Source organism: Typopeltis vanoorti, chromosome 3 (assembly GCF_054136105.1).
Source record: "Typopeltis vanoorti isolate ZY-2024b chromosome 3, IOZ_Tvanoo_1.0, whole genome shotgun sequence".
Lineage (NCBI taxonomy): Eukaryota > Metazoa > Arthropoda > Arachnida > Uropygi > Thelyphonidae > Typopeltis > Typopeltis vanoorti.
In genome coordinates this window covers 110118708-110135568 of record NC_143551.1, presented here as the reverse complement: position 1 = coordinate 110135568, position 16861 = coordinate 110118708, and the positions used below count along the sequence as shown (strand labels likewise).

Genomic DNA, 16861 nt, shown 5'->3' with positions numbered 1-16861 from the left:
TGACATGGAGAACATAATCCTACTTGTAAGTTGACAGAAAAAGATAATTGGATTGAATCTATGGGAAACGACCCTGGAATGGAAAAGGTAAAACAAAAATGGAAACGACAAAATATAATACACATAGCAAACTGGAATGTAAGAGGAATAGCATATAAAGAAATAGAATTAGACCAGTTATTAAATGAAAGAAATTTTAAAATAGTAGTAATCACTGAAACAAAAAAAGAAATTAAAAGGAACTATGAGAACTGAAAATTTTAATGTGATATACAGTGGAATCGACAGAGACCAAAGAGCACAAGCAGGAGTCATGATTTGGATTCATAACTCCCTTTCAAAACAGTTAAAACATTATAAATTATGGAATGAAAGAATAACAGAAGCTAGAATAAAAATAGATAGAGGCTATTTAACAATAATTGGTTTATTTGTCCCAGAAGAAGGAAGAGAACAGGATAATATTGATTTTTATAATCAGCTACAGAACATATATAATAAAATAAATAAAAATGATTACATAATTTTAGAAGGAGACTTAAATGCAAGAATTGGAAACACGAAAATTAATAATAATATAGGAATACATGGAGAACACACTCTAAACAGAAATGGTAAAAAAATGATTGACTTTGTAGTTTATGATAACCTAAAAATAATGAATTCCTTCTATAAACATAAATATACTTGGGCAGCACGAGGATGAAAATCAATATTAGATTACTTCATATTAAATGAAAAGACATCAAAATTTTCACTAGATGTTAGAGTTCACAGAGGATATGAAATAAGCAGTGACCACTTCCTTGTTAAAATAAAATTAAGATTACCACCTAAATGGCTACAAGTAACAAGACCAGAAAGAAAAATTGAAACATTTGTTTATAAAACTAGACTATTGAATGACACAAATGTACAATGGCTATATGAACAAAGAATTAACCAATATCTAGATAAAATAAAACAAAATGAAGAAATAGAAATAGAATGGCTTAATATAAAAACAATACTAAATGCAACAGCAAATGAAAGCTTAGGAAAGACCAAAAAATTCAATAAAAGAAAAAACTGAAGATCTGGGATGATACAATCAAAGAAATAATCAAAAAGAAAAAAGAAGCCTATCACAAATGGTTAAGCAGTAAAAGATTAGAAGATGAAATAGAATATAAAAGAATAAGAGCCATAGCTAAAAGAGAAGTCACAAAAAGACAGAGAATCATGGGATAAATTTGTTTCTAATTTAGAACATGATTTATATAAAATAAGACCCAATGTATATAAGATTTTGAAACACTTAAATGCAGATACCAAAGAAAACATAAAATTAAATACTGAATTGAAATTAGAAGAATTTCTAAATTACTACACAGAACTGTGGACAGACAAATATTTTAAAAAAGACGATTGGCAAACAATTAACGAAAATGAAAAGGAAATAACTGAAGAAGAATTAGAAATCAGCCTGAAAGAAACAAGAAACGGAAAATCACCTGGAGAAGATAAGCTAGGTTCAGAACTATATAAATATGCAGGAACAAGATTCAAAGAAAGACTCATTATTTTTAAATAAAATTTACTCAGCTGGTATCCACCCAATAGAATGGAAAAAAGCAATTGTGATTCCTATCTTTAAGAAAGGTAATAGAGATGACCCTAAAAACTATAGAGGTATCAGTATACTAAATTCCTGTTATAAAATATATAGCAGTATCTTAAATAACAAACTAATGAAATATTCCGCAAACTTTATTCAAGAAGTACAGAATGGATTTAGAAAAGGACGATCATGTATAGACCCAGCCTTTTGCCTAAAATTAATAATAGAGAAAAGAGGAGAATATAATTTAGAAACACATATTACATTTATTGACTTTGAAAAAGCATTTGACAAAGTTAAAAGAAACATATTATTTAACACATTAAAAGAAAGACAAATACCAAATAATATCCTAAAAGCTATCACAAGTATATATGAAAATAATCAAATACAAATAAGATTAAATCACGAGCTCTCATATACGAGAGAGATAAACCAAGGGGTCCGACAGGAATGTCCCCTCTCAGCAACTCTTTTTAATATTTTCTTAAATGAAATAATAATAAAATGGAATAAAAATTTCCATCAAGGAATTAAACTTTCTCCTAAAGTTAACTTAAACACTCTCCTCTTTGCCGACGACAAAATAATAATTACAAATTCTGAAGATAACTTACAGAAAGCTATTTTAGATCTAAATGAGATATCCAAAGATTATAGTATGATAATATCAAAAGAAAAATCAAAAACTATGGCCTCTAAAGCACAAGATCCAGCAAGAACTAAAATAGAAATAGATAACAAGATCTTAGAACAGGTGAATTCATTTAACTACCTAGGATGTACGATCACATATGAAAATGAAAAAGATATAAACTTAAAATTTGCAAAATATTTAAAAATAACAGGTGTAATTAACTCTATATTTAAACCAAATCTAGTTCAAAAACAAACCAGACTAAAAGTATACAATACATTAGCACAAACAAAGATTAACCAACAGCAGGAATGAAGTTTATGAGAAAAACTGCAAAGTATACCCTATTTGATCACAAAAGAAACGAAGATATTATGAAAGAATTAAACTAAGAACCAGTAATAGAAAAAATTAAAAAAATATAAACATAAATGGATGGAACACGTTCAAAGAATGAAAACAGAAAGATTACCAAAACAAGCCTTAAAGTACAAGCCATTAGGAAAAAGAAAACCAGGACGTCCTCTTAAACGATTCAACGATGACTTCTAAGGCCAGAACAGGCCATGCTAGGCCTAAATCTTTGATATGATGATGATGATAATGTACATCCTTGTCTCACACCAGATTTAACATTAAACCATCTTCCTGTACTTCCTTCAATTCTAACTGTCGACTTACAACTCAAATACAGACTAAGTATTGCTTGATATAATGCCCCACTGACACTATATAACTGTAGCGTATTGAATAGCTTCTCTCTTGCACCTTGTCATATGCCTTTTCCAGATAGACAAAACTTAAATACAGATCTTTGTATTATTCCCATGCTTTCTCAACTATTTGTCATAAAGTGAAGATCTGATCCTGACAGGCTCTATTTCGCCTGAATCCAGCTTGTTCTTCACCAAGCTTTTCTTCCACAATTCTTCTCAACCATTTTCAAGTATACTTGCATAGATCTTGCTGGGAACACTAAGTAGGGAAATACCTCTCTAATTCTCACATTCAGTTTCATATCCCTTTTTATATACGGTACTATTAGAGCTCTACTCCAATTATTGGGAATTCGTCCCTCTGTCCAGGCTTTCTTAACTATGCAGTGCAGCAACTGCAAGACTTTTATACCACCATACTTCAGCATTTCTGGTTGAATATCATCTACTCCTGCTGCCTTTCCACATTTCAAGCCTTTGATGGCTTTTTCTACTTCAAGTATGGATATGTATTCCTGACTGTATGCCTGGTCAGTGTTTTTTACCACTGTGCTATCAATGCTTGTTTCATTAAGCAATTTTTCGAAGTAATTACTCCATACTTCAAGGATATCCTTTTTCTCCTCTTTTCATGCCACCTTTATCATCTCTAATTCCTTTTACAGCACTCTTTCCTTCATTTCTAAACTTCTTCAACAACCTCCAGAATATTTTACCACCTTCTTGATATTTATTTTCTATGTTCTTGCCAAAGTCCTCCCATGACTTTTGCTTAGCTAGTTTTACACAGTATTTAGCTTTCCTCTGTATTCTCTAAGAGACGGACTTATTTGCCAGGAACTTTTGATATGCTTCACTGCCTCTTTAACTTCCTGTGTCCACCAGGGAGTTCTGATTTTTTTACCCTTGCAGACAACCTCACCACATGCCTATCTGGCAGAATCAATCAATGTTTTCTTCACGGCTTGCCACTGAATCTCCAAGGTTTGATTCCTGTTCTCAAACTCTTTCATTTTTTCTTCAATAATTTTGTGTATTTTAGTCTACGGTTCACATCTGAGAGCTGTCTTCTCTATCTGCCCTGAAAATACTCAATCTATCACATTCTATCTCTGCAACTGCCATCTGCTGTTAGTCAATTTTGGTATTGGTTATTGCACCTTTTGGCAAGGTGCAATAACCAATACCAAAATCTCCTCCTCTTATTCCTGATGATTCTAGCATTAGTATATAATGCTATACATTATACATATAGCGATATGTTATATGTGACATTTGTCAGACACAAAAATATGGATATAATAAGCCATGGAAACCTTAACTCATTAAAGTTTATCCTTATTGGAAATCGAAACAGGAGAGAAAATGATTACCAAATATAGAAACATTTTGGCAAAATTTGGAGAAAAGAGCAAAGTGAATAATAATGACAAGTACCTGCTGGATTTCTGTTTTGGACATACACTAATCATTATTAACACCACATTTCAGCATAAAGACATGCACAAATCCAAAGGAAGAGAAGACACACAAGAAATAAGAAGTATCATTGACTATGTTACTGTTGATAGTAGTATTTTCACACTAGATCAGAACAATTTCAAATTAGAATTTGAAATAGGAAGTGATCATTTAGTTTATGAGCAGGATAAAACTGAATATCATATTGAAAAGAAAGGTGTGTAAGACAGTTTTTAGAAGAATCCAAGTTTAATTATAGCTTTCAGAGGAGAGCTGTATTCATAAATTAATGATTTAGTTTAGGATTTAATAGCGCAAAGACAGCAAAGCCTTATTTTCATCAATTCCAATGTAGATTGGGATCCATATTCAGTTCTGGCTTGGTCATCCAGGACTGAAGCAGAGGCCAAAATAGTATGAGACTGCCAGGATATTCCTTCTGGATGTCCATGCACTTCACCACATGGCAACGAGGCACTGGATCCCAGCAAAAGTGGTCTGGAAGATAGGACATTAAAAAAGACAGGAGAAGTACAAAGAATGTGAAAAAGAAGCACAGATAAAGAGTAAGAACAAAAAAAAAAACAGTACCATCACTGGAAGGTCTACTCCACCACAAACAGGTACCGCACATGGAGGAGCATAAATTAATGGCATGTGCTTTTTAGTTCAGTTGAGCTATTCCGATGAGACTTTTCAGTTCATTCTGGTTTCCTGATGAAAAACTAATGCATCAGTTCACTAGACAATGTTCCTGCTAACATCACTTTTGAGTACACTGTATCATCATAGTGCATGTTTAGTTTGATGTCAACAGAGTATACAATCACTACACATTAAAGCAGAAACATTGCTTACTAGCTACCCAAAAAATTTAGAGAATTTGATCATTAACCAGTATCGTAATGAGGGCATGGCGAAAGAGGTGCCTGCCATGGGCGCAACTAGGTTTTAGGCACAAAATGCAAAAAAAATAAATAAATAAATAAAATAAAATAAATAGATATAAAAGTCCATTATTTTATATTGTATTTTTAAATTTCGGCAATATACTGCTTTAGAACTTGCAAATTCTGCAACTCATTTTGATGGGGTTAATAGTAAGTATTTAATATATTGCATTTAGTAAAATTTAACTTGTTACATTTAAATTTTTCAAAATTTATGTCATTTTTGGGTTAGGGGGGTATGCAAGTTAGACACTTGCCACAGGTGCTTCATACCCTCATTACTGTACTGTCATTAACCATGCAACCGGCCAAGATGTCTATAGACATCAAGGTTATCAGGGATACGAAGTGCATATTAAAATTGTAATACCATTTATTACATTGAAATATATGATGGATACGAAACATGAGGATGCGTATTTGATCCATAATGGCCGGTAAAGTGATTAAAAAAATTACTTACCCGCTATGGAAACTCCTGGTTTCCACAGTGTCCTTTGAAGTAGTTCTCCTGAGCATGTATGCATTGATCCCAGCAGTTTTTCCACGACTATGCATTCCTGTAAGTCCTTAAGTGTGACTATCTTGAGCACCCAATTCTACCTGGATCTCCTCAATCATGTCAAAATGACACCCTTTCAGGGAATTTCATCTTGGAGAGCAAGAAAAAGTTGTAAGGAGTGAGGTCAGGTGCATAGGGAGGAATGACTGTCATATTCTTGGAAGTCAAGAATTTTGCAGCAATGTGTCTCATTTCAAAATGTCTGACAAAATGCATTGAACAGTCCTACAATCTCAGAAACATCATATGATCTGCAAGGACAGCCTCACACACTTTTTGCAATATTTTCCAGTGTTGTGCTTGTCAACGGCTGTCTAGAATGCTCAATATCATTAACATATATTCATTCATTCTTGAAGCATTTGAATCACAAAAAAAAAAAAAAGTTTTTCTTTGGCTCATAGCATTACCACAAAATACTTCCTTATGCATTCAGTAGATTTCTGCAGTTTTTTTGAAGTTGAAGCAAAATTTGATACAGATTCTTTGCTTCTTGAAATCCACCACATCAGTTGAAGAAAATTGCAGAACCACTAAAACAATGTTCTAAAACCCACGTGGCCCAAGAACGCAGTCCCTCAGCATCCTGGCTGGTGGCATACTGATTCACAAAAGGTACCCCCCCCCCACTCCTTATAGTGGAAGAAGGCCACACAACTAGTTTGCGCACACTATTCAAATTTCCCAAACTTTTTGTGTGGCACCTCATATTGATGTTCCATTACTTTTCAGAGATGTGGAATTAATCTTTCTGACATCTTTAAGAGATCCCATATGTGCTATTATTATATATAAAACTCATCTATAAATTACATAATGCCATTTTAAATTTCTAGTCGCCTTCTACTCTGCATAAAGTGCAATAAATCATAGGGGATTCCTGACCTGCTGTTATATAATGATTTTAAGGATAGTGAATTCAACTGTTATCACAGTAAACCAAGAATCACAGCAAAGTGATTAATTGGTCAGCTCTACATGGGTGGTGAAGTAACATATCTACTCTCTTCCTAATAGGCTATTGTCAAGAATAGATTTTTGTGAACATCTATATGTCATAGATGAATTTCATCACCCAGTAGATGAGACTACTATCCTGCTCATTGGAGTCATTTTGATTAAGCTTATGTTTGGTCTTCTTTAGAGCAAGGGAAAAGAAAACAGGATTATCTAATCCTGCAAATAAAGACATTTTATGGAGAGAAATTATTTAAAAATATAGCTATATATTTATTTGAGTTTTATACACAAGATACATAGGAAGTCTCTTATAGATTGAAGATAACTTTTTTTTTGTTTGTTTTTGCTTTAAAGCAAAACACAGAGTATTTATGTGTAATAATTACAGAATTATTAAACAGTTAAAATTATAATGTTATATACATACAAATTTCAATATGTTTTGTTTCAAAGCAAGAACATATATCAATATATTCTTGCTTATAAATATAAATAAAATTCAACATAAATAAAACTATATACTGCATTAAAAAAATATACACTGATATACACTACCTGCTCTGATCTACATTTGGACTATTACTATTCTTTATATTGTCATCCTCATCACCACTGCTATCATATTTAAATGGGTTCTTTTCAAACATTTGTCTTTGTAGTTTTCCAGAATGAGTTACCATTCCTTTCTCCAATTCGACAACACTCTCTGTAAGAATAAAATTCTTAACATAGAATTTTATATTCTAAACAACCAGAAAGTTAGATATTTTTCGAGCATTCACATATAATCATTCACTTTGCATGTATTTTAAGATTTAACAGTATATGCAAAATTTGCAAAGTCTAAATTAACTATGATCAGAACAATGTGTTTTATGTGGTCTAATTGGAGTATGGAAAATTCTGAAATAATAGGAAAGTAGAATTATTGCCAAAACTACATTTTTCTTCAGAATTTATTATTAATGCTTTCTTACTACATATGGTCAACTCTTGATATAGTAAATTCATATAGCCACAGAACTAGTTTATTTGAATAATTGAAACCATCCACTATAACTATCTACTAAAAAGCATAATTAGCAGTGGAAAGAATGTATGATAATCCTATACAGATTGGGATTATCATACATTCTTTGTATCACAAGAGTGGTACAAAGACTGATGCATCCAACTATCGACCAATCAGTATCTCAGAAGTGGTGGTGGTGAAGATTTTGGAAAAGCTGGTTAGGACTGCATCTAGAATTGGTTGAAAGAGAATCCCACTTTGTAATGAACAGCATGGGTTTACTAAGGGAAGGTCATGTTTTAGTAACTTGCTCACATTCTATAATAATGTTACCATTGAGCTAGACAAGGGGAATGGATACACCATGATACTTTTGGATTATAAAATATTAGCAAGGATAAGAGGATGGTTGATTGACAGATATGAAAAAGTGGTATACGGAGGGATGCGAGTCTAAAATTTAAGGTAACCAGTGGTGCACCACAAGGATCAGTCCTTGGTCCACTGTTATTCTATCTGTACATTAATGACATTGGGAAGAATTTGACAGGGACACACAGCTATTTGCTGATGATTATGCAACAAAAGGGTAATCAGGAATGCAGCTGATATGCAGGACTTGTAGAATGATTTGATTAGACTGGAATTGTGGGCATGGAAAAATGGGTGCGAGTTCAATGTCAGTAAATGGAAAGTCATACACTTTGACATGATTAGATATCCAGTGTCATATTATATGGTAGGATATGCTAGAAGAAACTGACAGGTTAGGGATCTTGTTGTGTTAGTAGATAGGAAGTTGAAGTTCAGGGACAATATAGCAAAGTTAATCAACATCATCATCATCAAATTCCTGCCATGTACCCTCAAGGGGTGTATAGGATATGATAGTACTACATGAAAAAAAAATTACATCATTACTAACTTCCTATCTACAATTTTCCTCCAAATCAGTCTGTTACTTGTCAAGACGCCAACATTATCAGATCTTATATTTCTATCGTCTAAGGCACTTTGTACGGTATCAATCCACCTATATCTTGGTCTTCTTCTGGGTCGTTTTTCTGCCAACCTGGCAGAGAACACTTGCTTTGCTAATCTTTCTTCGCTCATTCTGTTTAAGTGACCATACCACCTGAGATTAGCTCTGCTAACACATTCCTGGATGCTGACAATGTCAAGTTCTTTCCTAATATCCTCGTTTTTAATATGATATTGCCATTGATGCAATCTGTTCACACCTATAATCTTTCTCAGGACTCTCATATCTGCGGTCTCTAGTCTTTGGTCAAGTGTTTTACTTCTGACCCAGCTCTCAGATCCATAAGTTAAAACTGGTTTGAACACTGTCTTGTACACAGCTAATTTAGTGTTCCGACTAATTTCTCTCTTATTCCATATGAATTTATTCAATTGACTTACCACCATACCAGCTTTGTTGATTCTGTTGTCTATTTCTATATTTAATTTACCATCTTCTAAAAATCGTGCCTAGTAGCTGAAATGTTTTACTTGTTCCACAGGTTCTTCTTTCACAACACAGTTGATATTTTCAATGATTCTGCCTATTTTCATTGTCTTTGTCTTTTTAATGCTCACCTTCATACCATATCTATTACAACAGCTATTCAATTTAGTCAGAGAATCTTGCAGACTTGTAGCGGATTTATTTAGAAGTATAACATCATCCGCATAAAGCAAAGAGCTGACATTAACATCTCCAATTTTGATATCATGTTTAATACCACTTTCCTTCATAATGTGATCCATATAGATAACGAATAACAGAGGGGATAATTTACATCCTTGTCTCACACCAGACTTAACATTAAACCACCTTCCTGTACTTCCTTCAATTCTAACTGCTGACTTACAACTCAAATAAAGACTAAGAACTGCTTGATAGAATGCCCCATTGACACCATATAACTGCAGCATATTGAATAGCTTCTCTCTTGGCACCTTGTCATATGCCTTTTCCAAATCGAAAAAACTTAAATACAGATCTTTGTTATATTAACATGCTTTCTCGACTATTTGTCGTAAAGTGAAGATCTGATCCTGACAGCCTCTATTTGGCCTGAATCCAGCTTGTTCTTCACTCAGCTTTGTTTCCATAATTCTTCTCAACCGTTTCTCAAGTATATTTGCATAGATCTTGCCAGGAACACTCAGTAGGGAAATACCTCTGTAATTTTCACATTCAGCTTTATTTCCCTTTTTATATATGGGTACTATGAGAGCTCTACTCCAATCATTGGGAATTCGTCCCTCTGTCCAGGCTTTCTGAACTATGCAGTGCAGCCACTGTAGGACTCTTATACCACCATACTTCAGCATTTCTGGTTGAATATCATCTACTCCTGCTGCCTTTCCACATTTCAATCCATTGATGGCTTTTTCTACTTCAAGTATGGATATGTATTCCTGACTATATGCATGGTCAGTGTTTTTTTACCGCTGCGCTGTCATCACTGCTTGTTTCATTTAGCAGGTTTTCAAAGTAATTACTCCATACTTCAAGGATATCTTTTTCTCCCGTTTTCATTTCAACTTTATCATCTCTAACTCCTTTTACAGCACTCTCTCCTCCATTCCTAAGCTTCTTCAACAACCTCCAGAATATTTTGCCACCTTCTTGATATTTATTTTCTATGTTCTTGCAAAAGTTCTCCGATGACTTTTGTTTAGCTAGTTTTACACAGTGTTTAGCTTTCTTACATTCATCTCTGTATTCTCTAAGAGCACAAGCTGACTTATTTGACAGGAACTTTTGATATGCTTTCTTCTTTTCCTTCACTGCTTCTTTAACTTCCTGTGTCCACCAGGGAGTTCTAATTTTTCTATCCTTAGAGACAACTTCACCACATGCCTCCCTCTAGCTGAATCAATCAGAGTTTTCTTCAAGGCTTGCCACTGAATCTCCAAGGTTTGGTTCTTGTTCTCAAACTCTTTCATTTTTTCTTCAATAATCTTTGTGTATTTTAGTCTACAGTTCACATCTGAGAGCTGCTCAACTTTTATTCACTTTAAAACTTTCTTACATGTCATTCTTTTCAATTTGAAATTCAATTTTATCCTGCTCAATAGTGACTAAATAGTGATAACTTCCAATTTCAAATCCTCTGTACACTCTGGTGTCCTGCACCAGGGAGAAAACATCACTATCAACAATAACATAGTCAATGAGACTTTTCTTATTCCTTGCTTCTTCTCTCCATGTGAATTTGTGCACATTTTTATGTTGGAACATGGTGTTAGTAATAACCAGTCCATGTCCTGAGCAGAAATCCAACAGGTATTTGCCATTATTATTAGCTTTGCTATTTTCTCCAAATTTTCCCAAAACATTTTTGTATGTCTGACAATCACTTCCTACTCTGCTATTCAGATCCCCAACTTTTCCTTTTTCATTGTGTCAGTAGCTTTCTCTAGAGCCTCAAAAAATTCCTCCACTTCTACCTTAGTAGAGCCTTCTGTGGGACCATAGGCACAAATAAGTCTCAGTATTCAGTTCCCCATTCTAATATTTGTCTAAATCATTCTACTTGACATTGCCTGTCATTCAAGCCTTGTATTTTGTGTTGAATACTATGGTTATGCCTTCTTTTTCTTGATTATCATTGCCTGAATATAACATTTTATATTTATTGCTCAGAAAGATCTCACCAGTTTTTGTCTTTTTTGTTTCAGTCACCCCTATTATGTCGTTCTGGTACTTATCTAATTCCTCAGCTAGCTCCATTTCTTTGCCATTCAGGTTTCTTATGTTGATAGTACCGATCCTTAACTCTGGCGATGTTGAGTTCCAGTAGCTGACTTTTCACTGTTCGCCCTGGTTCCCTGGCAAAAACAACGGGGGCCTTGTTTAACCGGGTGACACCCCAGCCGGAATGAAATTTTGTCATGTTGTACCATCATTTTGTATTTTGGTTTAACCAATAAAAATAAAATTTGGTCGGCTAAATCCCAAATTGCCAGCCCATCCTCGTTCATTCAGTATCCAGGTAGATACCCAACAGGGGTGCACCACGAGAAGGTGAGGATTGGACATTAGGTCAGAAGCCCTGGTCGGTTCTCTGCATTCCTTTAAAGGCTATGTGGAGGTCTCCTGTCAGTTATACAGCTTTGCACCCCCCCCCCCCTAGGAATGAGTTCAAAATACATACACCTTTAAGTCCTTTGAAAAGATATACAGATGGCACAGTGGGTGAAATTCTTGTTCTAGTAGTTTTAAACTGTGCAGAAGGCGAGGCTGGGTGAGCACTGAAACAATAGTACCTAGAGATTGTACTGTGACTGGTTATTGTGTCAACCAATCCAATTGACCGTTGTCATTTGTCATGAGTTGATGTTTTTGTTTTCTGAGTTTCATCTGTTTTACACGTGTGAAGTGTAGGCAAGTTTTTAATATATAATTTTCAATAAATTTATAACTTTTTCAGCGATATTTACAATGGGAACAGTATTGTAGTCGAAGGAGGTAAGCCTCATCCTCCTCTTCCAAATTTTACACCTTTGAATAATTCAAATATACTAACCAAATATAGCATTCTCCTTCATAATTATTTTCTAATATACAGTATCTTAAACAAACCACATTGTCCCCACTCTGAGCAGATTTAGTTACAATTAATTTACAAATTAACGTATTCAAAATTATCCTACAATTAATTGCAATGGACCAATTAAGTTGAGCACTGATGTGCCATACACTCTTGAAACTCGCATACATTGATGAAAATGCAATCATATGGTCAAACTGACATGAATTTTGTACCGCGGGTTTCATAAGCCACAACAGCATGCCCAACTGAAGAAATGGGCATGCTATGCTACTACTGATCACTATTAAATAACTTCCCATCCTTTTCATACAGCACATTAAAAAATAACCTACAATGCCTTAGGATCTCATATTTCTTTGAAATTTACCCTTGTTATGTGGTGATGAATTGTGTTCAGACACTTTTAGAAAACTGAATCTTTCATTCTGATTATTCAATGCACTCTTCAATAATGAGCTGACTTCGTAATATCTATCTTTAGATGTATTTGGGATTGCTTGTAAAGACTCTTTCTCCTTTTCTGCTATTTCTTCTTCACTATAGGAAAATTGAATAAAACAGAAAATAAATACAGAAATGCAGAATTACCACAGAAGAAAACAGATGGGTTAAAAATCTAGTTTCATAATGATTACATAATATCAAATTATATAATATTTCTTTCTTTTTTTTTTTTCATTTCTATTAATTGTAAAAGGAATTTGTTCTTCATATAATTGAAGCAGTTCTAATGTTATTATTTTTAAGGAACTAAAGTTATAATAATAAGTTAATACAATACCTTTTTATTTTTTTAAATGAAACTAAAGTGGAGTCACTTAAAGGTAAAAGCCAGTAAATTGGCATGATGAGATTTCATGCCAGCTCGGGCATCATCTGGTTAAACAAGATCCCCACTGCGTTTGTCAGGGAACTAGGATGAATAGTGAAAAGTCAGCTACTAGAACAAACTCCAACTCAACATCTAAAAGAAGACTAAACCCAACACCAGAAGAACTGAAGATAGGAAACACCAATATAAGAGGTATTTACAGAAGAACTTCAAAAGTACCATGTGTAAACAGTTCGCATTACTGAGATGAAGAAGACAAAAAAAAATGACATCTTATTAAATAGGTATAGGATGTTATATTCAGTCAATAATGATTGAGGAAAGGAAGTAGTAGCAATAGCATTCAACAGCAAATATGAAGATAAACCTCTTGATTTGCCCACATAACAAGTAGAGTTATGTGGGCAAACTTCAAATCAAGGAAATGGACAATGAAACTTATCTGTATATATTCCTATGGTCCCACAGAAAGCTCATATGGAAGAAATGGAAGAAGTTTCTGGGTCATTAGAGCAGGTTTTTTTATGTCAGCAGGTAGCTGACATAAGGAATGGAAAAGGTGGCCCTTGTTGGAGATCTAGACAGCACAGCATGAAGTGAATCCCACAAGGCACATTTTGGGACAAAATCTGAACCAAAAAAAAAAAAAAAAAGGCAAAGCTAATAATAACAGTATCTGCTGGATTTCTGCTCAGGTTAAAGGCTAGTCATTGCTAACACCATGTTCCAACATAAAGATGTACACAAGTTCAAGTGAGAGAAGACACAAGAAATAAGGAAAGCCACATGACTATGTCACTGTTGACAGTGACATCTTCATGTTGGTGTAGGATAAAGAGTGTACACAGGATTTGAAATTGGAAGTGACATCACTTAGTTCTAAGTAGGATAAAAATGAATATCACATTGAAAAGAACAGTATGTAAGAAAGTTTTTAAAAAGAATTAAAGTTGAGCAGCTTTTACAGGTAAACTATAGACTCAACTATACAAACATCATTGAAAAAAAAAATGAAACAGCTTGAAAACAAGAACGAACATGGAATCTCATAGGAAAACTCTGAAGACAACATTGATATTCAGCTCAGCTAGGAAGGTATGTAGTGAAGTTGTTTCAATGATAGAAAAATAAGAACACCATTGTGGACACAAGATGTTAAAGTAGTCCTGGACAAGAAGAAAGCATACCAAAAGTTCCTAGTGTTACATCCTGAATGAAGAACTTTTAAAAGGAAACAATTCATTCAGAATTTAACAAGTCAGAAAAATCAGCTGAGAGAAAAAACTTGTACTCGAGCAGAAGAAATAAAATACTAACTGTAAATAGAAATAGAATTACCTCCTTTTAGTAGAATTGTAATACTAAAATACATGTAAAGAACTTTGTGTATAAATTAGTATTATATGAATGCATCATGTATACAATGAATGGGAAAATTAGATTTAAACAATAGTCCAAAGGTCATGGGCAGGCCTGAGGCATTGGCAATCTTGGAAAGCGACGCACATTCGTTTATCGAAAGACGCTGCTGGAGATCTCGTGATGTGCCAAAATCCCCGCAGACGAAAGAATAGCTGATGGGAAAAGATTGCAGAAAGTAAGAGGGCGCTATCGCAGCTAGTAACAGGGTGCTAAAAAAAAAAAGGGGTGGGGGGAAGTGAAGGGAGAATAAAAAGGGTTTGCACCCCTTTCTCATGGCTTTTTTTGCCTATTTTGCTGGATGATAATTCGACTTCTCCCGTGGACCGGAAGTTCCTGATGGTATTTCTTGGCGATAGTACGATATCGTACGGTGCACCTTTCCCCTCGATGTCTGAATTTCTCCCGGTACTAAAGCGTGAGATGTCGGCATATGCCGTCTTCGCTCCTTTGCTGAAAGTTCCGACGGAATAATATCGCGGATGTATCCTATGAACCGGCAGTAGTAATGAGGATGGCCAGAAACAGTTCCAGAATAGATGCGGGAACAACACCAGGTGCAGAGCATAGCTTAATCTGATGACCATAGTGACCCACCACGTGGACATGGGCTTATGCAAGTATTGAGAAGTAATTCAAACAAAGAAGGACAGTTCAGACGGACCTGCAGATCCTGCCCCAAGAAATGGTAAAGTACAGATTTTGTTGTATAATTACCCAGTAAGTAAAAGGGAAAGATCATTGCAGTGTAATAATCGAGTATGGACAGTATTTAAGAACTTTAAGTGATTATTTAGCAGTGGCTAATGTCCATCAGACAAATTGTCTGGAATGATTATAGATGATTGTGACTAGTTTTATGTGCAAGACTAACATAGTAGGTAGAATATTGATTAGAAGTGTATAATGTGTATATAATGTGTGTTTAATCTCTAACTTAAAAGAAGGATTTATTGTTCATGCATTAGAATATTAATCAGTTTGACACAGTTTGATTTAGCATGTCACTGAACTAATTGAAAGTGAGATTAGTCTAAGTGTATATGTCTTTAGATTCCAATATATATGTTTTTTCTTCTATACCTGAGTTATGCCTGTGATATGAATCAAAACTACCACTCATTAATCTGAACCATAGCAGGGGGGAATTGAAAGAAAGGTATAGCATGTTATTATAGAGGTTACGACTGCAAAAAAGAATTTATTTAGCCACAGTAAAGCGTTTAATTTATGAGTTTAAGCACTAAATTTATTAACCTATGTGCACCAAAAGTCTGGAAAAGTCTTCCTGAATAAGAGTCCCCTCTATTCTAAGATACTGGCTGGTGCATCTTTAAAAAAATAAATTTGTCAATATCTGAAGAGGAGACGGCCCCAGAAGGAAATTAGAGGATTCGTTTCTTTAACAAGGAATAACCTTTGACAGTCAGGGTAAGCACGTGAGTAAAATTAGGAATCGGCTAGAGATATAGAATTTGCTTTCCTTATAGAATGAACACGTAAAAAGTGATACAGATATTAGAGTCAGGGAAATTTTGTAAGTCTTGTAGTTATTGTAGAGAGGTAAATTCATAAAGGAAGAAAATTATATTACAGGAAAAAGTGATGACATAACAATGGTGTAGACGACAATATTTAACACTAGCAAACAAATTAGCAGATGCCCTAAAAGAATACAGAGAAAAATGTAAGAGAGCTAAGTTATGTATAAAAGTAGTTAAACAAAAGTAATGGGAAGACTTCTGTACAAAAAATAAATATCATGAAACTGGCAAAATGTTCTGGAGGGAATTGAAAAGCACAGAAATGTAGCAAAGATTACTGTAAAAGAACTCAAAGATGTCAAAGGTGACATGAAAACTGAAAGCAAGGATATTCTAGATGTACAGAATAATTACTTTGAAAGACTGTTAAATGAAACACACAGTGACAGAACAGAAGTAGAAAATATTAAGGAGAATGCAAACTGGAGTACATAACAATACTTGAGGTAAAAAAAACTTGTCAAAAACTTGAAATGGCAGCTGGAATATGGAGGTATAAAAATCTTGCAGTGGCTACACTACATAATTCAGGGGGCCTGGTCAGAAGGTCAGATTCCTGATGACCAAAGTAGATTTCTCATAGTTAACATCTATAAAAAA

General features: G+C 34.2%; 1 protein-coding gene across 3 annotated transcripts in view; it reads right to left on the bottom strand.

Annotated features, from left to right (window-relative positions):
• The window catches only part of LOC150108464 (uncharacterized), a 132475-nt gene that overhangs the window by 46101 nt on the left and 69513 nt on the right, over positions 1-16861 (bottom strand). For all 3 annotated transcript variants that reach the window (XR_016550656.1, XM_090415869.1, XM_090415870.1), the window contains exons 10-11: positions 12834-13003; positions 7442-7592 (exon numbers count right to left, since the gene is read on the bottom strand). Coding sequence is in view for 2 of the 3 variants with exons in the window: in XM_090415869.1 (XP_090271995.1) it covers positions 7442-7592; positions 12834-13003 (321 nt within the window). In the remaining variant the exon portion in view is untranslated. The remainder of the gene's footprint in view (positions 1-7441; positions 7593-12833; positions 13004-16861) is intronic.